Genomic DNA, 26,543 nt, shown 5'->3' on the forward strand with positions numbered 1-26,543 from the left:
ATAATTTACAGAACTCCCAAGTGCTTCAGAAATAATTATGGAGCCAAACCCATTGTCCTTAGAGATTGCCGTGGGAGTTGTGACTTGGGGAGTATGTCTGTTCAGAATGACTGTACTGTGGAGTTATTAATTTTTAATTTCCTTATCTTCTTTTTAACCTCTCTCCGTGGAGCCTTACAAGCTCTAACTGTCTGTGCGCACACTAGTTTATGACCCTTGTAGTTAGGGCTGTTTGTGTAGCATGCTGTTGGTGCTCATTCTCTGATGTTCTTCTCAGTTTTAATTAAAAAATTAATTTGTACTGAAGAGTAATATCTGTTTTTTATTAATCGAAAGATTGTACTTGCGTTTCTGCTTGATGACACGTGGGGATTTGGCATCTGCTTTTAAAACCGCATTTGTTGGGACATCTTAATATCAAGCTGCTGTACAGCTGGAAGGTAACAGCATCGTTAAGTATTCATTTTATTTTCCAGCTACAAAGTCACCTGCACTGTGTGTTTACCTCTCTCTTTTATGCTATAAATTCTTTGAGGTATGAAATAGCTTGCCAGTTGTTACATGCAGAACCTAATGATACTTACCTGTTTATCGTAGATAATAACGTAGGTACAAACTGTAATGCACATGTATGCGCACTGTGTAGAATTTTTGCCATTAAGACAATATTTAAACAGTCATTGCGGGCTTAGCAATGTCATCCTAGACTCTGCAAGTCTCTGCAACAGAAACTTCCTCATCTTTCCCCATTCTGGAAGCAGATGGGATTAGAAACGTTTTACAGTTGATAAATATTTCCACTTTTGTCCCAAACATTCAGTAGCTTTTTACTGAGCAGATATTTTGACTTCATCTTGTCAGCCTGGCTGGTAGAAATAAATGATCTCTGATTTCTCTCAGACTTGCTCCTATAAAGTCAGATTTGTCATTCATATTTATGCATTGTGTTTACAGCTGCTGAGGGTGCGAGTTCCCAATTGGGAGGAATAAAATCTCTGTGCATTTACTCCTGTATTTAATGAAGACAGAGCAAGGCTCTCTTATGTCTCTGAGAATTAGTAATTATTAGAATTAGTAGAATTACTGATTTCCAAGAAAGTTTTTTTTTTTGTTCAATTCTGTTTCATTTTTGTGTGTGTGCTTCCTATGCAATACAAAACTGCATTAATTTTAATTGGAAGAACAGCATGTTCTTGTAAACTTACTTTGTAGCCGAAGTAAAGAGAAAATGGTGTTCACATCCTCTAAACAATTTGGTTCTTATTTTTGATATGTTGTTTCCAAACAGCTTAAATAAAATAAAAAAAAATGTATTTCTTTCTCTTTGTTTTTTATTTTGTTTTATTTTATTTTACAGTCATTGATGGTTTAATTAATAATTAAATATGTGTATGTTTGTATGATGGTAAAGTCACTGCTGGCACCGTGTGCTTACTACAATACAATACAATTACTACAATACAATACAATAATGTGGTAGTAGGCCCTCTAATCAGTTTGAAACTTAATGATATTTGTCATGAAACTTTGTGGTAATGGCTTCAATATCAGGCTTCTGGGGGAAACCTTCCTATAGGAACATCTGCCCGGGTTTTCCTGTCCTAGGTGCAGAATCCCACACTTGCTCATACGAAACTTCATGTAGTTGGTGGCTGCCCAGCCCTCCAGTCTGTCAGGATCTATCTGGAAGTTGTCTCTACCCATGAAGGAGTCAACAGTTCCTTCCAATTTACTGTTGTCTATAGTCACTGTATATTACTTTTCCTTCCAACCTTGCCTTAGATACTCAGCATTAAGAAAGCAGATAGATCTAAAAAGTCATCATTTTCAGTTTCACTGATGCTGACTGCAAAGATCAATGCCAGATGGAAAAATAGTATTCAGATGGGATGTAACAACACGTTGTAAACATAGATAACAAGCTAGAAGCTAACTCAAGGCTGTGAATGGTAAATCAATAGAAAAGATCCTGTTAAATAGATTTCACTTTTCTGCCCGGTTTACACAGAATCCACCAAGTTTAATTTTGCTTAAGTAGTGCATGAATCTCACCTGTTGAAATGTGGTATGGAAGTAATGCTTTTTCCCATTGTGTTGGTGACACTGAATAGTTTTCTATGGCATTCACTTTTGTGCTGTTAGATTATTTGGATATTTTTGATCTTATCAGAAATCGGGGCTGCTAATGGACTGTATTTAGGAAGAGAAGAGCATCATGGAATGTCAGTATGTTGTTGCTGCATATTGTATGTTGTATGTGCTTAATGTATTGTGTGTGCAGTAAAGTCCAATTAGCAGACAGATCTACAGGACTACTGTAGTTTAAGGAGAAACTGTTACATTTATGGTAGCAATGTTCTTGATGTAAAGCCAAACATTTTCATAACTGCAAACATTTAAATCTATTACCTCAATTGCTGCTTCCATATATATAAATAGAATTATTATTATTATTATAATCTTATGGGTTTTTTTCCTCATGAGCTGGCGACTGATCTATTGTTTTGGATTGTAAGACCCAAGATGTGTACACAGCTCCATCTTCCTTGATGGGTGTTGTTTCTCTGTGAGTATAGATAGGTGAGTTTTATATAGAGAGGAAGAGGACAAAATGATCAATGAAGTCTATCTGCTCAGTTAAAAAATTCCTGGTAGCAGCAGCAAAAGTGAGAACTACCCCACACAACAGTCAGTTTGATTGACATCTTTCATGTACATCAGCTAATCTGAAATCTGAAGTTATACTTTATTTCAGAGATGTTTGCAGTTGCAAACAGATTTTACAGCGAGTGTTATGTTTGTAGCTCTTCCTCCTCTGTGAATACAAGGTCTCATCTTAGAAGGTAGGGAGGTGTGTCCATGCCTGTTGGAGCGAATGGGAATTGGACATAAGGTGGATAAGATGCCTCATTTCATTGGATTTCTCTTTATTTGTGACAGGATTGGATCTCAGGTTTCAAGAAATGAATGCATACACTTGCTGTTTCACTTCCAACAGATGTGGGTCATTAGAAAACCATACTTTATGAATACTTGACCATTTAAAACATCTCTTACAGCACTGGTGAAGTTTTGAGAAATCTGCATTCCCTGTACAAGGAAAATAAATTGATTACATATCCATCTGTTGTGCTATCACATTTTTATTTAACCCCTTTGCCTGTTTGCTGTTCCCTGGTAGATTCTTATTTGCTGAAGATTTGAAGCAGTAAACCTGCAGTGTTTTTCAGGGTCACAGGATTATTACACACTTCTTTTGCTGAAATTACTTTTGCTTAAAGTTTGGACTTGGGAGTTAAATTTTGCTGCTCCGAAAATCAAGCTTTAATTTTATAGTCCGGTTTATGTACAACATGCATTCAAGATGGGTTATTTTTTTTTAAATTATTATTATTATTATGTTTTTCTCACTGCTTATTCTTATGAGTTTTTCTGTAGAATATTTTGTGATACAAGGAGATTTAGAGCACTCTTGGTAACGGAAGACATTGGAGTGTTTCTATGACTACCCAAGTGTTGTGAGGGTCTCAGTTATGAAGAGATAAGCTACAGTCATCAGATACCCTCTGCATATCCTCCATCACGCTCTTAATAATTTTCTCTTGAAACTTTGCCACTCACATTTTAGCTGAAGTTCTGTTTAAATGATAACTTTCTGAATGTATAGAAGTGCTGTTAATGATATTCTAATGCAGAATGTGAAAAAAGTATTCAATTCTTGCTGATCCACCTCCAGGGACTGCAGGTGGGACGCTGGCCCGCCGCCAACAGTGGTTGAGGTTGGACCAGGTCCATTGGCTCCTTTGTGGGTTAGCATGAGCGTGGAGCACGATGTTAATCTTGTCCTTGGTTACAGTGCTTTCTTCAGCAGTGCTTAGTAGAAGCTAGCCATAGTCTGCAGCTGTGTGTGTGTATATAAGAAATCTGTATTTGCTCTGTATAGCTACTGGGGCTTGATGCTTTCATTTCTTAGCAGCCAAGAAATGAAATTGCTAATGAGAAACAGAATGACAATGAAGAACTGAAAGCATGATAGTTGAGTTTGGGTCTGAAAAAGCCGTGTAGATTCCGCTTTAATTAAAACCAAAGCCTGCTTCATTTGGAAAATGTGGTATAGAACATAAAACTTGCATATACTCTTACAGCATGGACCTCAAAAGAATCTATATTGTGGATCTTATTAAAAAAATATTTGGCAGTATTTCAGTCTCCTCCATTCAATTGCAGCAGGTGGCGTGTTAAATCTATAGGTATCAGCTGTAGTTGCTGTGAATAACTGAATGTTTTAGGTTGTTCGTGTCTCTGAGCATTTCCGAGATAATAGATTTTTGTGGAAAGGTTTTGGTGGCTCAGAATTAATTTCAAGTTTATAGAGAACAACAGTGGGACGGTAACCTTATCGTGTGATGTACGCTTGTAGAAAGAAAAAGACTGAAAAAGAAGTCTATCAGCTGTCTTCCTGTCTGCTGACAGATCTCTTGTATATGTATGTATTTTAAGGGAGTTGAACTTTACAGGAGTTCTGTCTTAACTTCTGCCAAAGTCAGTTCAGTATCATTTCTAGCTATTTTCTCTTCATGGTTGTCATACAAACCGGATGATGAAAAAATATTGGTAGGATGCCATAGAGAAGGATAGATGCTTCCATTGAGCTTCTGGTTTGCATTTCAGGGATATTTTTTACCCTGCAGTGACATTCTCCTCAGACTACTTTGCGTCAAGAAATAAGATACAGCATCATATGTTCTTTAGCTATTCCATGGTGACAGGCAACAAATCCTATTCTTTTGAGAAAAGCAAGCAGCAATATGCACTACGAGTACTGGTGTGCTGTATGTGCAGCTAACCAGCCAGTTAGAAGGGAGAGAGCATTGTTCTCCTTCTGTTAACTATATGCTGTAAGTGCAGCAGAAACTAGGTTAAAATAACAGTAGGGCCAGTCTTGTTTATGAAGAAAATGAAATCTAGAAATTCTGATCCAAAAGCATTGCCTCCTATTTTATGATGCTGGCTCACAACGTCAGATGTGGGTGTTGGTAGGGCAGTAGAGGTTGAACCTTCCAGCCAGTATTCTGTTACATTTTGTTGCTGTTCAACAATGATTTGCTATTATCAATTCTTTAAAACTAATGTGGCTCCAGAGCAGGTATGCAGAAGGCCTGAGGCCTATGTGAGACTGGTGTGCTTGCTTGCAGATAACCAAGGGAGCTGGCTGATTTCTGCAACTGGGCATTGTTAAGTTCTAAGTGGGCAGCTAGCACTCCAGCTTTTTTGTTTCACCCTGTAATGTTATTTTACAATCAGATGAAAGTCAGATGAAGTCCAATTCTGCAAACCTGTCTTTCAGAAGAACAACATGAATGCTGCATCAGACTCTGCTCATTGCACTGGTTTCTAGTTGTCTGAAATAGCATCCAGGAACATTCAGCAGTCAGAGCACTCAAAATGAAGATGGACTGCACACACCAGTGTGTGAAAATATAGCTAATGGTAAACAAGAAACATAAAAGAAGCCCTGTTTGATTTTGTTTTTTAATCAGTCACATGTTGGACCTGTGCTTCTTGAAGTGCAAATGATCCTGAACTTACTGTTTGATTGGTGTTTCCTTTTACAACTACCCTAGCTGTATCTGGTGCCACATGGTTCCTTCTTTCCAATAATTCATTATGATATTTTAAAGTGTCTTAGGTGTATCTTGTTTTAATCCTACTAGAACTATTATGTTTTGTCTCCCATAGAATAATCCAAATCTCTGGAGGTTGGTGGCCCTGCCTGTGGCAGGACAGGGGAGGCTGGAACTTGATGATCCTTGGGGTCCACCCTGAGCCAATCTATGATTCTATGAAACCAATGAAAAATATATGCAAATTTATTCAGAGATTATGGGCAGCCTTCCTGCCCCATACTATACTTCTACTGGGCTGAACTATGGGAGTTGTTCCACTAGAGGGCAGAGATGGGTTTGGAGTCTCATGAGTAGCTTTTGGTTCATTAAGATACATTTAGTTTGAAAGACTGAAATTTCAACTTTGATACCGAAAGATTAGAATTTCTTTTGCTATGGAACTGTCATTTCAACTACAGTTCTGCAATAAAAAAGGAGACCTGAGACTCTGTAGTTTCTGATGAAAAGCCATCTGTCATTACAATCGGAGAAACTTTCAAGGGAGCGCTCATCATAGTAGGGAAAAAACCTCACCAGGTTTTGAGTGAAGTGCGTTAATCCAGGGTAATGAAATTATTCAGATCTAGTACTCCTTTAATTCCTTTCATTAAGAAAACTATCTTTGTGAGAACATAATGATTGACTTTCCAATCAACATAAATCTAGGGTTCTTTCACTGAAGCAAGATTTTTTTCCTTAGAAGGCAGGTTTAAGCTTGTAATCATTCTAAAGAGTATTTAAAGTGTGTCAGTGACAATAAGTGACAAATTATGACAGACTTTTTTTCGACATTCAGCTGCTGCTACTGCCATTGTATAAACTGTCTGAAATAAATTGGCATAGGGCACCAGGGAAACTTAGAGCTAGAAGAATTTTATATTCTTTTAAAGATCTTAATAATGATAGTATGTAGACACTGGGCAGTTTTTCTGTGAAATGATCTCAGCTTATTTTCAGGGGATGTGGTTTTTATCTTGATTAAAATGATAAGCTTTGCAAACATGTTAAATATTTTCTATGCTGTGAGCTTGGCAGCCATGTATTTCCTAAGTGTGGTTAATAAGCTCCCGTAAGTATTCTCTACAAGACAGATTTAAAATAAATATGAGTTGATTTCCCCTACCCTCAGTCTATGGTAACCTTGTGTTTACATGCTGTGGGTATTGTTTAAAACGATCCAACCTGAATGCTTAATGCAGTGAAGATACACAAAGATGTCAAAATATGTAAGGTTTTCTTGTTTTCCCATTCTAATATCACTTGCAGTCAGTCTCACTAAATGTACCTTGCATGGACTGAAAAACATGTAAGGACTTCCATAAGCTTTTCCCTACCTTAGGGCCTGTATACTTTAATTATTTTCATAGATTTTCTCCCTATTTTTGTTAAATAAGGAAATTTTTGTTAAGAAAATCCCTATTTTCTTCTATTTTTTCCTTTCCTCTCAGAATATGTCTTGCTTTTTGGAATGCACACATGAGCTTTGTTAATTGCTTCGTTTGCGAAGTAGGTCTAGTGCTCTCATGTAAAGATGTGTTCTGCAAGATCAGGGTGTGCAAAGCCCCTGTGTGTTCTGCACAGTGCTGGGATGCATAACTTGAAATTGCTGAGAAGAAGCATTAGATGGAGAAATTTGCCTCGAATTTTGGATTCATAAAGCTGCACTGAAGAAAGTCTTTGTTGCAAGATGCGTCTTGGCTCAGTGGTCAAGTTAGTGGCAGTAAAGATAATTACCAGCTTAATGAAGTGTGTGGGTTTTTCTATAACAGTGGGGAGATAGGCTGCTCTGGACACAATTGCAGTGTGGCTAATGCATACACTGGGGGAGGGAGGCTTTATGGGTTCAAAACAAATCAGTACAGGCATTCTGCTGTCAGGTAGGGGAGTCAGCATATAGATGGCTCTTCCTGTCAGCTCAGGTAGATTTGTGTTGCAGATGCATTGACTTCTCAAAATTCCCTTTGGGTTCTGCATTGGCTTCTGAACTCCACCAGTTTCTGTGTTGGAATCTGTGTTGGTTCATGTGTTTATTTTCATCTTTGGAGTCTGATTATCTGTGTATGGCCTTAAATTGTTCCCAGAGTGCATTGGAATGAGGATTTTTCCCTAAGCGTGTTCTGAAAATGACCCGTCTTCAGGTCTAAACCTTTATAGTAACTTCCCAAATTTTTAATGTTCTAATAGATTATTTTCAGTTGCTCTTTTATGACAACAACAACAACAAAAGAGTATTTTTCCCCCTCTTTGTCCTATGTGCCACAAGTATGACATGTGGCCAAGTAATTTAATCTGCTTATTTTCTATAAGTTTGTTCTGCTCCTCATTTGATAATTATTTCCAGCGGATTTTGTTCAAGCTTTTATAATGATGTAAGTAATGTAATTCTATACCTGAAACTACTTGGATTCTTCTTGGTGGGAGAATCCAGACTGTAGAAATTTAGGAGCAAAGAGTTCTCTGTTATGAGATATCTTGTTATTCTTATATTTTATGTTCTTTGGTCAGTTCAAACATCTTGAAATTACAAGCTGAACTGAGGCAGTTGAATTGTGCTTAATATTTATAGCTGAGCAATGTCTATAACTTGAAGGAAATGAAAAATAACTATTGTGTTCTTGATTGGGGCTGCTAGATCTCTGAAGAAGGATTAGCCCATGAAACTTGTTAAATTTACTAGTAAACAGCATGTGCCATCTTGTTAAATTCATCAGTTTTGCTCCTACTTGGAACCTTTACATTTTGTAAGAGATGCTTCTTGCTGTTGGGGAACTTTAGAACATTTGGAAGCTGTGACAGTGTGACTGTTAGTCATTCATGATTTCTTTTGCGTACCAATCTTGGTACTTTTGAAAAGGCTGATATATAGGCAAAATGGTTTCCTCTTTCACCTTCCCCATGTCCCGGAAGGACATCCAGTATATATATTTTTTGGCATTTTTTTAAATTTAAAACTTCTTTTCTAGCATATGGTATGGAATGGGATGGAGTTGACTTTTTGCCTTTTTCAGTTTTTTTCTGTTTTTTATTTTTTTTATTTTTTTTTTAAACAGCCATCTCATAACCTTATCTATTTTAAATTCTATTGAGTTAGACTAAAACGAAATGCTTATCCATAAATCAGGCTCTCTGTTCTTGATTATTGTGAGCAGCGATGCGGGGACCGATTCTAATAGAATTTGCAGGGAAGAAGTCAATTGAGTTTCTACAGGGGTCGTGGAGGATCCATAAACTCCCATGAGGCAGTTATCAAAGATGTAAGTGTATGCAATGGAGCAGAACAGAGCTAACTCCTTTTACTTACTGCTTCTTGATTGAACAATTAATTTGACAGTGGTCACCGTGCACTTTGCCCTTTTAGAAAGATTTGATTGTACAATCTGATGAGACATTTATAAGCTTCAAGGTGATTTTAAGTTCACAAGTAATTCTTCCAAAAACCTAGAAGGGTATCAGTGATCAGAAACTTCTGCTTTCTACTCAGTGTGCTCTCAATACTATCACTGTTTGCTAAAACAACAGCAAAAGAAAAGACAGGTAGTTGTTTTCTGAATGCTATATGTCTGAGATAGGATGGGGCTTCACAGAATGCAGTCTTAAAGGCTGCACAAGGAACTTGTTGATGCAATGACTGACATTAACAATGGTGAGAATGGAAGAATGGAGCCTTAAGGATCCCAGCTGGAAGCTTGTAAGGTCTATAGAACCTCACTCTGCAGAGGTGGAGTGGAGGTGGAGAGGCTTGTTATGTTCATTTCATCTCATGTCCCCTCATGGCTGATAAAGATCAGAAAAGGGAAGAGGGGTGTCCGTGATGATGAGAGACTCTCATCAAAAGTTGATAAATCTTTTCAATGCAAGTAGGGCTCTGCCCTGAAAGGCACTTCCAGACAACCAGACTGTATAGAGCAGAACGCATATGTTTACCCACATCAAGACCATAGACTCAAGACAACACTGGATCCAAGAGTGGTGAACTATACCTGTGTTTAAATTTCTCTTTCTCTGTTTTTGTTTCTTCTCTTTGTTCTTTGACTTGCTTTTCTTCAGTAGCTGTTGCCTAAATTTGCTGTAAAGTAGTTGAGAAAGAAATAACATCTATGCCAAATATCCTTATCCATGGTGCTTATTCATTATATATATAAAATAAGAGTAATAATCCAAAGGCACAGCATTTTCCCCTTGAATAATATTTTGTGAGTTAATAGAAAAGAAAAAAATAAATTGCTGATTTCTTTTGGTGCTTCTGGCCGGAGTGTCTGTGCCTGCATCTGATATTTACAGCTGATTAATACTGTATGACTAGAAGATTACCGTAGTAACAGTCCCTGTAGCAAAAAGGGAATATAAGGCAGTTTTTATTCTGTACCATATAACTCACGCAGAACTCATTAACTCTAAATTTACGGGTGTGATGATAATGAGTCATAGCATTCAGTGTTTGGGTTTTCAGCCAATTTTATGCTGTTAGTCTTGTGTTTAGGTGGATAAAGAAGCAGGAGAGCAACAATTTGTGTATCATTTTCAATGGCAATATTGAAGGACTGCCTTTGAAATTGGTTTTATAGCTTTTACACGTATACTGTTTCTGGCTAACTGTGGTTGAGTGGTAGAGAGGTTGTTATATGCCAGTGAGTTAAAATATTGAATATGAAAAAATTCTCAGTGCCACAAGATCACTTCCGCATCTGGATATGAGTAAATAATCTTTTTCTCTTTTTAAAATCATTCTGAGACAGTTTTTGTATAGTGTCTGAGTATTTATTTTAATTGCACTGAAAATGAATTGCAGGTTGTTTCAGTGCTTGGAAAGATAGTGACATCACCAACCTGTTCTTTTTGACAAAAGTTTGGGCTCTGTCACGTGCAGCTGACTCATTGTCAGTTCCTGTGAAATCCGAATCTTCATATCTTTTCATGAAGGAAAAATAACCAGGAGGACAGCTGGGTGCTTCATCTGGGGCTGGTTTCTCCTCGTTCATCATTTGGACAAAGCAGACCTGCTGTGTTTGGCTGTACCACGGTGCTGCTGCTCCCTCCCTTTCCTTTTTCTGTGTGTTTCCATCCCTTTTGTTACTGTAGTGCCCTTGGCTCTGAGCTCTGACCTGCCTGCAGTCTGCTGCCCAATGCTCCTTCTGTCACCTCCTCACTGACCTGTTGTGGGGCTGACTTGCCTGTGCTTCTCCACTGCCTTTAAGTTCTTTGATGCCCACTGCTATTTAAAAGATACTACTGGACACAGTGACATGGTAATAAACACGCCATTGAAATAAGTGGTGTAGGAAACTGTAGCTGACAAGGTTGTTTGAAGAGACTTTTATTTCTTCTTTTCTCCTCTCCAATTTTAAGCTAATGGAATGACAGAGCATCTGAAAAATTAAATGATGAGGGAGGTGTAGTGTAATAGTCTGTGAAATGCATGATGTAATCTATCTTGTTTTCCTTCAAAACGAGTTTGTGTGGCCATCTGCTTCACAAACAGGCTTAAAAGCCTCTTCCTTGCCCTGGGTCAAGGTTTTGTGACACTGAAAACTCATGGAGGGGTGAGGTTCAGCCACTTCAATTTGCAGTAGCAGGCTGGGGGCAATTACTGTTGGTAACACCCAGCAGGCATCACTTCAATCCCACAGTGGCAAGGGATGCAGCTCTATGAACTACCATTTAGCTCACCAGGGCTGATGCCTCCAGATTTTTTAGTGCAGGGCTCCTTCTGGGAAGACAACATCCCTGCTGCCCAGGCCATGGCTGCTGAGCAAATCCTGGTAAAGTTATCACTGAGATTTCTGTCTTCCTCAGTATCACTACAACCCTTCGTGCTTTTTGTTAACTTCAAGTATAAAATCACAGTATGGTTTGAGTTGGAAGGGACCTCAAAGCCCACCCAGTCTTAACCCCCTGCCTTGGCAGGGCTGCCCCCCACCTGCTCAGGCTGCCCAGGGCCCCGTCCAACTCAGCCTTGAACACCTCCAGGGATGGAGCACACACAGCTTCTCTGGGCAGCTGTGCCAGTGCCTCACTGCTCTCTGAGTAAACAATTTCCCTCTGACATATGACCCAAATCTTCCCTCTTCTGGTTTAAAACCATTCCCCTTGTCCTATTGGTGCCAGACGATGTCAGAACTCACTCTCCACCTTTTTTAATGAGCTCCCTTCAAGTGCTGGAAGACTGCAGTGAGGTCTCTCTAGAGCCTTCTCTTCTCCAAAGGAAACAGTCGCAACTCCCTCAGCCTAACTTCATGGGAGAGGTGCTTCGGCCCTTTGATCATCCTTGTGGCCCTCCTCTGGACCCATTTAAATATGTCATTTTTGTGCTGGGGGACCCAGGCCTGGATGCAGTATAGCAAGTGGGGCCTCAAAGATACATAGCAGAGGTGGACAATCAGTACGATTATTCTTGCTATGAGGTAAGCTGCCCCATGGCTGTAATGCACTCAGCAGCTCTAGTTGAGGTCATAGTGAAGGCAGGGTAGAGCAGATGCTGTTGCAGAAGGCTAGAAATGTCTCTAGTGTAATTTTATTGTTCACACAGTATTTTTGAGATTCTTATATTCATGATTTTTTTTTTTTTTTGCTTTAACAGTTGAGTGAACCAAAAATTCTGAAAAACAATAAGTTGTCGATGCTTTAATAATAAAAGCATAGAAATTAAACAATATTTTTCAGTAGCGAGTGCCATCACAGAACTGAATTCTATCACCATGAATAATTCTGGTCTTCAGAATGTACCGTGGAACACTTTGTAGTGTTTTCTAATGTTACTGTGTTTTAAATTTGTTTTCAAAATTAGTTCTCTTCCAGTGAGACTGTCTCATCTTTCTCTGCTGCTAACAGCACAGGGTATATTTTTAACAGGTTTTATGATTCTGAAATTGAGCAAAAGGGTGTCTTAAAACAAAATACTGAATGATATCCTTGATGTGGTTGCTGCTATGGTTTCATGTGGTCTGTGTCACTCCAGCTTTGTGTGTTATAGTTGGTGCTGCTGACTCCTATGTTACATTACGACACTGTACACAAAAGGAATAATGTCTTAAATAGCCGTAATGTCCAACAATTGTCTGTGATCTTTAAATTTTGAAATGTCTTTTTTTTCTTCATCTTTTTATTGTTTGTGATCATCCATCATCTGGCTGCTCCGTCAATGTTACCTTTGGCAACCTTGGCATTCAACCCCTTTATATGTGAATTTTAAATGCCTCATTCTTCTATCTGATTAGAGAGAGACAAGAATTCTGAAGTGGATTATGTCTTGTGATCCTTGTTAGAAAGCAATTATACGCAAAACCATAATCTGTGGTACTAAGGAAATCTGTTTCTGTTTGCTGTAGCCTTTTTGTTATTTAGTCTCTGTTAACCATTTAGAAGGTGAGTTTGGACTGTCATTGATTACTCTGTAATTACTGCTCACATGCAGTATGGCTGAAGCCACATTAGAGGGGAAAATATATATCACTTGTAAATGGCCACATGACTTGTATAGAAGGACCTAAGTGCAAGCTCTAAGGTGAATTAAATTGCAGTGCTTATCAGTAGCATAAATACTATTGTCGCTTCTCCAACTGCTTAATGTACGGCTGTTCCTTACAGTGAGGCAGCGATAACGTGTGTTTCGTTCACAATAGACTGAGCATGAGGCAATTATCAGTAAGCCATGTGATGGTGAATCTTATTCCCCGGGTCAGGAAACTAGGAACAGGTACTCTGTGACAGATTGGGGAAGAGCCTTCCAAAATGACCACAGTGTCCATGCTGATACACAGTGGAACATCTGTGCAGCCATCAGGCAGTCATTTATACACATTAGTGAGAGCGCTGGTTTTGTGCCGCTCCTGCAGGGCGTGCAAACACGGTGCAACTGTTATGTTGATGGAAGTCTGTCTTGCCAAATTTTTTTATTATGGAATAACATGCAAATGAGATGAGATGAAAAACCTAAAAAGGCTACCTGTGTGTGTGCTTCAGTAATGGGATTTGCAAGTGTTTCTGCTGGGGTTGGTCTTCTCACTGTAACAGTGAACACAGGGTGTTGAAACATGTTTCTTCACTGGAAGAAACCCTCCCAGGGTGTATAGTTTTCTCTATTACTGCCTTCCTCAAAAGCTGTTGTAGTTGGTGAAAATGTCAAAGACTTCAGTGGTACGAAAGAAATCTGTTGCTAAGAAAGAGGATGGCACTGTATGACTTCAGTTTTGTCTTCAGTACTGTGTTTGAGATCACAACAGTTTAGTTCCCTGAAATCTATGGTTTTTCCTCTTGTTCATTTACATAATTTCTGTAGTCAGTGTTTTTTACTGCAACTGTTGACTCACCCAGTGAATGTGTATAATATAAATGTGTAAATGATTAGATATATGCACCCTAACTATGCTTTCATGAATAAAGTTTTTGTCATCTTAGAACTTAAACTGTTTAACTCTAAAAATAAATGAATATTTGGGAACTTAATTGATTTCCTCAAGACACAGCTGAGTTGTGTTTCTTGGTAATTATGTACGATGAGCAAGTTCTAAGAGCTGAAGTGATGCAGGAAGGTGTAACTTCATTATAAAAATGTGCAGATCCAGTAAAGGAATGCACATCAGCTGCTTTTTGGTTTAGTTCTTCAAAAGAATTCCAGTTAAGCATTATATGACCAATTTGTCTGTTTGAGATCAGTTTGGCATGCATTTTATGTTATTTCATTGCTCCACAAATTGAATGTAATGGTGCACTGAATGTGGAATTTGTTTTTCTTTCCAGTTTTCTAAAATGTTTATATATATATTCATTTTCTTCTCAAAGTCAATGTCCCTGATACCTTCTATAGAACAAAACTGTGTTGCTAGTGAGATCATTCTTCCTTAAGTATTTTACTGAGTTCACGTCTCAGTGGTACTCTTCCCACACATAGTTTTTTGATATGTTTTGTTACTATTGAGCATGTCGTCTCTTTGCTGTAAAGTACCCATAGCATGTTCTTTTACTGATGTAAAACAATTGACTTGGCAATGTCTAGCTTATTATCTGTTAAATGTTTTCATAGAATATGTACTTTGGTTTGGGGTTTTGAGCTTATATATACTCAATATTAGCAGAAGACTGCGTATTTATTTATTTTGGCAATATCATTAATTGTTCGGAAGAAGACTTTTATCCCCAAATCCCTTAGTTTTTCAGGCAAACCTAGAGCATCTGTTTGTAATTCTGTCTTGAACGCTGCCAACACAAATTAGCATTTGTAGTTCAGTCACAGGAATTTTCAAAGTTCACGAGTTTTACAAGAATGATTAATACCAAACTAATGGAATAATCCAGGTTTCCACTCCGGGTTTCTGGAAATTTCATGAACACAAGCTTTCCAGTTTTGCAATTAGGTAGGTAGGTGATGGAATTTCTGCTGTCTCTTCTGGGATGAGTCTGATTGTCACCTAAGTTGTTGTTTAGAATGGGGATGCAAGAAAATCATTTAAAAACTGTATGTGCTGGGTCAGGGATTGATCCTTCAGTCCTTGGCCTATTGTACTTTTTTTTCTCCCTTCAATTTATTATTATTTATAATGAATGGAGGAGTCAGCCTCAGTTCTCCCTCTCCCACAGAAGAAGAGACATTCTCATTTTGTTGGCTTGGGACATGGTTCACTTTAGAAATCATGGAAGGCACTCTGCACAACAAAGTATTGCTGTTAATTTTAACACTATTATTTGCAAGCTGCATCAGTTCTGCTATATGCTAACAAAACCTGTAGTGCTGTTCTGGCTTTTGCCCATCACAATAAACCTTCACTCTCTCTCCCTTTACTAACAGGGGAAAAACGTATTTCTCATTTTCTTGTACCATACTCCACAAAGTCTCGTTCCATGGTTGTTGAACTGAAACAAGTAATCTGATTTCACTCATGACCCGTTGCTAAAGCTACAGTACGATGATTAAAGGCTCATATTTCTTGTCTATGGAGAAAATGAGATTTAACTGAAGATTTATAGTGATGTAAACATAATATTTTCTGGAGCTTTAAAAAAATAAATAAATACACGCACACACACAAGAAAACCCCTCAACCGTTTTAGCTGGATAATCGCATGGAGTCCACAGACAATGCACATCAATTTATAATTCTTCGTATTAGCTCTAACCTCCTTGAAGTATCCATTACTCTTTGAAACTTCTTCCATACCAGTAGCAGTTTTTGAAATGATGATGTGTGTGCTGATGTGTTGTGGTTGGGCCAACTCAGCAAGCAAATAGATGACAGTCTCTCATGACAGATACTATGGCTTTGCAGCTCCTTCTTTTTTCAATGTTCACCATAAAATAATGTTGTAAGGAAAAAGTGGAGAACCAATGGCCTAAGTGTATGGAGGTGTGTTGTATATTGGGATTCTCGTGACTTCTTTAGAAATGAATTCCATGAATGGAAGTGATAGCTTCAGAATTAAAAAAACAAAAACAAAAACCCTGATTCTTCCTCTCCAAGTAAAATCCATGGTCCGTCTTTAAAAGGAGGAGTGATTTCTACGATATACTAAATTATTCTGAAACCTCAGCTGGAATAGAGATCTATTGTGTACATGTTGCCTACAGTCAGAAATGTACCAGTACTAATGAAAGATGTAGTTTATGAGGGAGGGCTGCCATTTCTGGATGTATCTAAATGTGTGCACATCTTAAAGTGTATCATTTAGTGCTTCTGAAGTTTTTGGATTGAAAACCAGTGTTATATGCCCTCCTGGTCTAACTGTTAGTTCTTAACAAGGAAAACTTGTCTTGAGCCTAATGATTGTGTTCTAAAATCCACGAAAGTATACTTCCAAATTTGATAGGTTTTCTTTGGCTTTTTAAAAAAGTCTTCTGTTTAAGATCAATACATTTGGAAAACGTGAATGTCTTACAGCTTCTACCTACTGTCAAATTGGTATGTGGAATGGGTGGGGAGTGCATTTAGGCATCGTAGTGCTCTTGTCTGTCAAATTACAGTTGCTTTTTTCTTTTTTTCTTCCTGAAAATATCTTGGTCTCACTATAGTGGTACAGGCATTTCTTTTGACTTTTTATAATCGTGATTAAATGGAAAAGGGAAACTAGAGTGACTAATATTTGAAACTGAAAAACCATCTATTACACTTTTCACCATGGGATGTCACCAGAGTACATAGAGTAGTCTGTGTGATAAAGCGATGTGGAGCTGATTTCTGTCTTTCTTTGACTGTTTGTTTTGGAGTATAAGCAATCCAGATGTGCAGAGGCTTTCTGGAATTAGTCATTGCAGCGTCTTGGCCAGTTCCACTATAGAAAGCCATTCTGTCCTAAAGGGTTGACTGGAAGTGGGAGTGGAGTTACCGATGTCAAGAGCTATTTTAATATTATTTTACTAGAGAAGTCTGCAGTGAGATTTTATGATCATGCATTTCATTGCAAGAGTCCTTTGGACGCTGCAAGACCTCTCATCTCAGATGACCCCTGAGTAGAGAAGAAATTGGATATTTTCTTCGGGGTCTGTGTCCATACATGGGTCAATGTGTTTCTCTGTGTCATCATCCTCCTCTGCTGTCTGATATGAAATATGCTTGCATTTCTTTCTGTTTTCTAGCTTTTTGGGTTCTCCAGCTTATAAGTAAACAGACTTCATGAGTGATCTTCGCTATTGTGTTCTAATAATCTGTATTTTTATTACTTAGATTTTTGTGAGATCTCAACATAGAAGTAAAACCAGGTGAAAAGGAGAAGTTAGCTTGGCTTCTATCCTTGCCAAACTGGAAATCTTCAGGACTGTATACCATACTGAGCCCAGATGTAGCGCCATGTTGGTATGAGCTCTTTGCTTAGAGTCCTTCAGTTTTTATTCAGTACTTTCCAGATTATTTTCTTTTAGGAATGAGAGGATTTGGGAAGTTTTTGAAAAGTAAATGTTTTCTCATCCCAATTTAGAGATGCTGCTAATGTAGCATGAACAGAAAGACTAGTTTTTACGTGAAAATGAATGAAAATCTATCCAATGGATGTCTCTTATTTATTGTTTTCCCAGCCTTGATTCCTTCAAACCAGCAAAGAAGAAAAAATGAAATCTAACATAAATTTTATAGAAAAACATCATAGTGGAACAAAAAAAGACTGTAGACTACAACAAAGATTTATTTGGGCCAGTGGTACTTCAGAAGAGTCCAGTTATGGGAGATAATAACCAAACCACAGAACTCCCAGTTAGCTGAAGTAATATGACATAGCACATTTATCACCTACTTAGTGTGTATTTTTAAACTAAATAAAAAAGGTAGTACACATGTAAAGATGATAGTTGTTAAGCTCTGTTCAGAGCTGAGGCTCATTCTAAGCTGAAGGATCCTCTTTTCCTTCATCTGTCTGAATTCTGGTATCCAAAAACATTTTGAGGTGTTAAATACAAAGTTGAATGTAACAAGAATTACTGAAAGTTGCAGCATTTGGGATGACATGTGAGACTTCAGAAGGCAAGAGGAAAATTGTGGGAGGTTTATTTGGTATGCAAACAAACTGTACTTTTGTGTTACTGGGTGGTGCACATGAGAGCTCAAATGTCTGAACTTTTGCCACAAGTTTTCTTTCTTTCTTGGGCAGTGTGGTACCATTTCTGAAACATTTTCAGGTGTAAAGGAAATGATGCTTGCATTTGGAAATATATACGTATATATATATATATATATACACAAGATTTCTCTTAGTTTTTTCTTGATTAAGTCAGTCTGATGGTTAGTTGTAGTTACTGCTTTTTAATTATAAATATTGGACATTCGAACTACCCCTTGAAATGCCACTTCTCCCAAGCGCTATTCTTATGTTAGAATAGTAATTCATGTGCTTTTTCAACACAGTAAAGCATGCAGGTGGAAAATAAGGGGCATTTTTGTATGACTTTGTAGAACATGGATTTCCAACACTTCTTAAACATTGTTCTTGCATAAGCTCAAAGGGTGAGGTGGGCCCCTGCACCTGTGTGTGGTGGGGACCAGATGGCTGTGGAACTTGCTCACCAAGCTGTCTGTAACAACAGAGGATGTATGGGGCCAGGGAAGAAGGGGAAGCTGCTCTGGAGCAGACTGAGCCATGTGGTACTGTTGCCTGGGCCTTTGGTAGGCGCTCGTTGCTTGCCAAGGGCTTGGATTTGGGATGTGCAGAAGGCCGTGAGCGTGTTATCCCCGGCGCAAGTCTTCCCGTGGTACCCTTTGACCTTATCCCAAGGGCTGTGCTGCTACTTTTAGTGTGCTGAAGATGCTTTCCAGCATTGCTAGTGCCCACATGCATGAGCAGCTCTGCAGTTATGTGATGTTATCCATCTGCTGGGAGATGGGAAGGAAGATAGTCACTGTACCACATGTAACCCACTGCTCATAGTTAAAGTTAAAAAAATGCAGTTTGTTATCAGCATCTTTAGTTTTATTATTGGAAGACCAAACTCTGTTAGCAAAATGATGAATGGCATGTTTGCTCGCTGCAGGTATTGATTGATTTCACTCTGTGATGGGTCTGATATGCACACACTCAGAAAAATCCAAGTAAGCATCATGCACTTGATATGTTCGACTGGATAAAAGGCCTAAGAATTTGTTCAGGAAATTAGTTCTACATGATGTGGATGTGAAGGAGCACCTCTTCTGTAACAAGTATTATAGAGCTGAATTATTAACTGAAAAGCAGTATCAACTACAAAAATGCAGTAGGGAATTAACGTGAGATTGCCCTTTCATCCTGCAATCTGTGGCAGCATCAGAAGTGTGAATAAACTTTACAGCAAGGAGAGATGAGCACAGACTGGCAATCAAATACTGTGTTACATCTTGGCGAGCAGTGGCTGAAAGTCAAGTGCCTGCAATCAGCAGAGGAGTGCAGATGCATTTCCGTTATAAATTAAGTAGTCTAATTGTGTTTGCTTGGGTTTCATTGTATTTTATAATTGTGTTAGGCTCTTCCCCAGCAAATAAAAGTGCTTTCATTCACTGGGTTGTTGTTGGGTTGTACTTATTGACTGCTCATTTGGTGCTTTCAGAAGGGCAAGGTTTTGCATATTGTAAAGGTGTGGGTGTGGTGCTGGTAGGATCTGACTGTGCTGGTGTTGCACCGCCTGGGCAGCCTTTGCAGTCTATGTCCCAGGTGGGTCACACCAGGTGGGAAGCAGTAGCTACTGCATTTGACAGCGACTTTGTTTTAGTACTCTGTAATGTTAATAAAATACTGAGGACAGGAATAAAGTGGGGAACAACCATTTCATCAGTAGTTGCACTGTGCAGGTCTGTAAGTGGTGTCCTACATCCACTTGTCTCTCAGAGGAACCCCAAAAGATGAACGGGTTGTTAATTCGTTATGCAGTGCCAGAAGGGGTCATCTTATTCAAGTAATCTGACTGGTAGAGTCAGTCTGGAAAAAATCCAGATTTAGAGTGATAGTTCTTAGATTTCTGTGTATATTTGTTTGTTACTGCAGCACTGTTAACCCTTTGCAGTGAAAGATGCGAGGAATCTAATCCTGTGAAGTAATCCTGTGAAAAAAACAGACTGAGACAAGGTGTGTTTGTAGTTTATTGAGGCTGTCAGATCTAGTTTGATGGAAGGATGTGGAATCTGTAGGAGAGAATTCTTCAGTACTTGTGGGCATCCATTCCTTTAAAATCTGCCTCTAGAAAGTTATAATTACTCTGCTTTGGGAATCTGTCTTCTGCATGCAGACACTCGGCCTTTTTGGTACATTAATGTGCATGTTACTGAAATTGCTAACACTGTATTAGCCAAGCCCTAACTTGTTTAATTGATAGCTTTTAGAACAAACAAACAAACAAAAAAACTGGTTTGGAAAATGTTTTGCTCAGTCATTCTGAAGGCAGAGGTGATAAAGAGAAGTTTGAAGGAGTCTGCTAGATGTAGAGTGGTGGAAATGAAGAAGTTTTCTGGAGAAGGATAGGCTGAAAGATCCTTCATGCTGTCTGTGGTTCTGTGAAGCTGCATAGAGCTGTACTACGGTGAAGAGCACAGTCACACTGCGGAGTGGCAGACTTGAGGGTTACAGCTGTGCAGGTGGACAGCTAAGCAGCATGCCAGAGCTCCATCTCTTTTTCTTCCATTTTTACTTTACAGTTTGGTAGGCAGATTTGTTGGTGATAGCATTGCTTATGATTAATGTGTTGTGAAAAGCTCACTGGCAGATTTATAGGAAGAACAAAGCAATGAGTAAAGAAGTTGAAATTCTTGTCGTGTCATCTTTCAGTAATCTGAAATGTCGAGCTTCAGCAAAGTGTTCATCTGTGCTGTTAATTGCAAACATCTAGAAAGAATTTGTGGGTCATTTATTAAAAATGAGTCTTTCATGTCCTTGATGGAACATGCTGTTTTGCATGGCATGCAATAGAAGAACATGTGCTTGAATCTGAAATACTTCTAATTTGTGTTCCTCTTGAGGCTGGGTGAAGCTAATGAGGTTCAGCATAGCAAAGTGCAAGGCTTTGCACTTGGGTCGGAAGAATCCCAAGCATATGTATAGACTGGGAGGAGCAGTCCTTGAGAGTAGCCCTGCAGGGAAGGAGCTGGGGGTCCTGGTGGATGAAAAACTTAACATGAGCTGGGCTTGTTCAGCCTGGAGAAGAGAAAGCTGTGGGGTGGTCTCTCTGCAGCCTTCCAGTACCTAAAGGGAGCCTACAAACAGGAGGGGAGTCAACTCTTTACAAGGGTAGATAATGGCAGGACACAGGGAAATAGTTTTAAGTTGAGGGAGGGAAGATGTAGGTTGGATATCAGGGGGAAGTTCTTTACTATGAGTGTGGTGAGGTGCTGGAACAGGCTGCCCAGAGAAGTTGTGTGTGCCCTGTCCCTGGAGGTGTTCAAGGCCAGGTTGAATGGGGCCCTGGGCAGCCTGGTCTAGTTTTAAACGTGGAGGTTGGTGGCCCTGCTTGTGGTGGAGGGGTTGGAGATTCATGATCCTTGAGGTCCCTTCCAACCCAAGCCTTTCTATGACTCTATGTTATGATTGTCTTGGTAGTCTGCAGGAATGTCTACAAAATATTGTGTAGCAAAATAGTGGTTTTCATACAGAAGCTATTCAAAGAATGTTACTTCTTTGTAATGATCTGTGTGTAGTACATTCTACAGAAAATTGAGGAGAGAGGAACATCAAAATCTTTGTCTCTTTTCAATGCTCTAAAGTAAATCTTTCTTCTTGTATTCACATATTTGAGGTGTAAGATGTCCTCTGTGTATGTTTTCACACTTAATTTTCAGGCATTAAGGAAATATTTACAAAGCTTTACTGATTTTTTCTTTTCAATTTGTATAACTGTAAACTATGGCAGCATCAGAAAATGGCGGAGATGCTTTTAACCCTTGGGCTGTGCTGTGCATCTCTGAAAGTTATCCTCCTAGCTTTCATTAGTTAATTGTTTCCCCTCTAAATGTAGTTTTAGTTTGGTCTTACTGTCCACCACTCTGCTGTGACTTGTCACATTGAGACTATAATAATAAAGTTATAATCTGATGTCATAACTACTATTTGACAATCAGGTCTTGCTTAAGATGTGCTGACATGGAAACCAATGCTCAAAACACTTAACAAACCTACAGATGTAACATTATCTTAAAAAGCCAAACTCATTAGGATTATAGCTGTATGGCACTCACACAAAAAAGTCACATTTGATATCTCTACTGTTAATTCAGGGTGGCCCCACATATATTAAGTCATATGAGTAATGGATTGTGAAAATAGCTTAATGTGTCAATTTCTCCTTGGGCTTTAATGCATTATTGCTTTTTTGGTTTTTTTTGTTACCAGGTACTTTTTTCTTTCTTTTTTAAAGTGTTTGAAGACTGCCAGTTATGTAAGAAGGATAAATGTAAAGCTCTATTCATTCTTTTAACAGATTTTTTTTTTTTTCTTAACAGGAATGAACATCTGCACAGATGCTCTCAGTGCAAGGTTGCTAAATACTGTGGTAAATCATGTCAGGTAAGATGAAGAATTACAGCTATGAAGTACTACAGAAAAACAATCATTTGAATACTTAATTTACGGGGTCTCCATAAATTTTCCATGTTGGCACACCTCTATATTTTTTGGTTTGTATTCATGGATAGAATGTATTGCCTTGCTTTATTTTGTTTATTCTTACAGTTACGAATATAAGATTATATTTAGTGAGACAGAACTAAGATGAAATGTGTGGTGTCTGGCTGTACTTAGAGGGAAAGACAGGATTCTGCAGCTTGCTGGGTGCAAATTGGAGGTTCTAAGCCTATTTTGCAGTAAAACCATTTGTATTTCAAAAGTAATCACAGAATCACAGAATTGTAGGGGTTGGAAGGGACCTCTAGAGATCATCGAGTCCAACCCCCCTGCCAAAGCAGGCTCCCTACACCACGTCACACAAGTAGGTATCCAGTTGGGTCTTAAATATCTCCAGAGAAGGAGACTCCACCACCTCCCTGGGCAGCCTGTTCCAGTGCTCCGTCACCCTCACTGTAAAGAAGTTCTTCCGCACATTCGTGCGGAACTTCCTATGCTGTACTTTCATTCCATTACCCCTAGTCCTGTCCCCACACACTACTGAAAAGAGACCAGCCTCACCACTATGGCCCTCACACCTCAAGTAGTTATAAACCTGGATCAAGTAATTTTTTTTGTGGAAAAGTACATATCCCATTTGTTTTAAGAGGAAGAAGGATTTGAGAATTTGCAAATAAGATGCATTCTTGGGCAAAACTGTATCTCAAAGGGTAGTGTCAAGATGGAGCCAGGCGCTTTGCAGCAGTGCATGGCAGGAAGATGAGAGACAATGGAAATAAGTTAAGAGAAGAGAGGTTTGGGTGTGTGGTAAGGAAAAGCTTTTTGACTCTGAGGACAGCCAAGAACTGGAATGGGCTGACTAGGGTAATTGTGCTATTTGAAAACTTGGAGGTCTTCAGCATCTCCCTGTTTAAATCAATGAAGAGATCTAACCACAGAATTAACCCTTCTTTGCAACTTGAGAACTCCAGAGGTCTCTTACAATTTGAATTATCTTATTCTGTTGTATGAAACAGTTCAGAAAAGTGTTCAACCCTAAAACCTTAGCTTTACTTTTTGTCTGATATTGTAACTGAAGCTTGTGCTCAGAAGTGGGCAGGACTTGGTATCAAATAGTCCTACGTGAGTAGATGGACTGCCTAAGGTGTGACTTGGCAGAAAACTCAAGTGAAATTCAAAGCATGAGGGTTGCCTTAAAAAAATCCCTTTAATTTCTGCATATTTTTTCTTAGATTTTTATGGTTATTTCTGTTTACTTGTCTAAGTTATGAAAAACAAAGGAATACAATTAATAGTTAAAGACTAGTAGTGATATTCTATTACAGGCATAGGAATTTAACTTATTAATTCTCTGACCTTCCGATGGTCCTTTCAAACTTTAGGTGTGCCATGTCCCCTCACATAATGTGTTTTTTGTTGATCCTTTACAGTGTGATGCTAGAAGCAATTCTGCCTTAGTATGATTTGCAGTGTTCTAAACATGCCAAAACCAATTCTTTTGGGAATTAAAACATATGGACAGGGAAAGGAAGAAAGGTGAAACATTTTGATTCATTGTACAGCAAATGTGTGCAACGTACGTTAGGTGCTTACTGTAGCATCAATAATATGTGCCACAAAGAGATTTATTATAGGAAATCACAAGGAAGATATGACTGAAGAATATAGCAGACCAGAGTTATTTGTAATGTAACTTTAAAACAAATATGTATCAGGAGAGTAATTGGTAAAGCCTCTGTTGAAGACTCTCTAATGTGAAATGAGACAGCATGGTCCCTAAGCTGGCACTGACCTGCACAAGTGAATTTACAAGGTGTAGTGCAATAGCCTCTTCTCACCTATATGCAATAGCAACAAAACTAGGAAACGGAGTTTTAGCCTTTGGGAAAGCAATTAGATGAATTTGCTTTGAGGATTCACACTGGATAGCCTCAGGTCATCTGGAATATTCTTGTTTTTGCTTCCAGCCCTAGGGTTCTTATGCTTTAAGCCATCTCCAGTTTCCCTACCTCCACTGCTGTAGGTATTGATTTCAGAGAGACAGACCAGTTCTGCTGTAAGCAATCGGCACTTAACATGCTGTGTATTTACTATCTCATATGTTATACAGAATTAATGTTATACAGAATTAACATATAATTAATGTCATCCAGTCTGTTTTGATAGTAGATAGCAGTTGAAAACAACTGAAAAAATTCTATTTTCTGGACAAAACAGTGAATTTATTGAGACTGAAAATTGTGTGCAAATGTTCTGGATAAAACTGAGACAAAGCAGATCTGTTTTCTGTTGAGTACTGTCTCCTAGTTAATATTTCTTTCAATAAACTGTCTAAACTACTGCATAGCTCTGTTTTTACAGCAGCTGTTAGTGGAGCTCTGCTTGGCCAAGGCGAGGGCTTTGTGCTCTTAGGCTCTGTAGCTGTAGTGCAATTCATTAGTATGTGCACTTACAATTGAACTAATTGCTGAACAAAATAAACAGCAGGATATTGACTCAAATTGCAGTTTGAACATTTAAAAAGTGAATATTGGCAAAACAGGATTATTTTATTTTTGTAAATACAGACCAGCTTAGAAATGTTAGTTGTGCTGTTGGATTTACAATTTACACTTAGCTGCAGAATGATTTGATTAATTTTTCATGTGTATTAAATAAATCCCACTATACTAAACACTTAACCGAGGCTTAAGACTGTTAGCTTTATGGAATTTTCCAATTTATACAGTTAATGGAATCAGAATTGAAGCAAAAGTCTGACTTTCAAAAATGAACCAGAATGAAACTCACCAAAACCTCATATTAACCTGAGTGGCTGAACCGGATTTGGGATAAAGGTATACTTGGTGAATGAAACTTCAAAGTACACTCAGCAGGGAATTTCTATTTTAGGGAGAATCAAAATTCATTGCAGGGGAGCTGGACCACGTGGCCTTCCGAGGTCCCTTCCAATTCTAAGGATTCTGAGTTCCTAACATGAGCCATTTGTAAAACTGAAAATATCTTGTAGAAATCTTCACTTGGTTTCAAGCTCCTAGTGGATAATAAAAAGTGTCTTTGTGCTAACCTATAGTAGAGCAAACACCCTTGAAAAAGACATTTAGCCTCTTGGAACTTACTTTGAAAAATGTTATCATCCGTCAAGGAGGTATGTGGGCAGAGCAAGAAGTTCTGAACAAAAAAGTAGAGGATTTGGAATTTCTAGCTTGTAGAAAATGTTGAAGATGAAAAATTTCAAGTGCATAGGGTCAAGTTTCAGAATTTCCTCTTATTTCTTAGGCCAGTTGGAGCTGCTTGCTTTCACTTTTTAACACTTAGAAAAGAAGAAATATTAGAAATGTAGGGCTGGAAATGATCCTTTGGGCTTATCTTCATGATTGAATTGTCAATTTGGGATCATGTAATAGTCAAAAGACCTATTATACATATAAGGAGGCCTTTTGATTTGAAATGTGTTTTTGAGTTGGACCTTATTTACTTTTGCCCCTTCTCAGCACTTCTCTGCTGCAGCTCCTTTCTCAACTGCTTATGCCTATTTTGTCTGATATCCCATTGCCTTCATTTATTAAGCATTTACTTAGGATCTGACAAAGGGTTAGAGGGACACTTTGGAGACAGGGATAGTGTATCTCACTGCATGATAGGATGAGCATCACTATTTTGGCAATATAGCTCATCTAAAATCCTTGTGAGATCCTGCAGGCTAATGGAGGTGGTCTTTGCCAGTACCCTGAGCCAGCAGGAGGTAATACTGGGACTGTGTGAAGTGAAACACAGCAATGTAGTGGGGTTTATGTGCTGGTGGCTCAGGTGGACAGGCTTTCACTCTGCTACCAGCAAACAGCTCTGTGTTGTAGTATGTTCTGAGGCGTATGTGCTTTAACT

The 26,543-nt window shown here is 38.6% G+C and overlaps 1 protein-coding gene across 2 annotated transcripts in view; it reads left to right on the plus strand.

The window, feature by feature from the left end:
* SMYD3 (SET and MYND domain containing 3) overlaps positions 1 to 26,543 on the plus strand; it is a 326,891-nt gene that overhangs the window by 6,273 nt on the left and 294,075 nt on the right. For both annotated transcript variants that reach the window (XM_015857596.3, XM_085543320.1), the window contains exon 2: positions 22,538 to 22,601. In XM_015857596.3, the coding sequence (XP_015713082.2) occupies positions 22,538 to 22,601 (64 nt within the window). The remainder of the gene's footprint in view (positions 1 to 22,537; positions 22,602 to 26,543) is intronic.

Source organism: Coturnix japonica, chromosome 3, assembly GCF_054131305.1.
Source record: "Coturnix japonica strain WE chromosome 3, WE-NBRP24, whole genome shotgun sequence".
Lineage (NCBI taxonomy): Eukaryota > Metazoa > Chordata > Aves > Galliformes > Phasianidae > Coturnix > Coturnix japonica.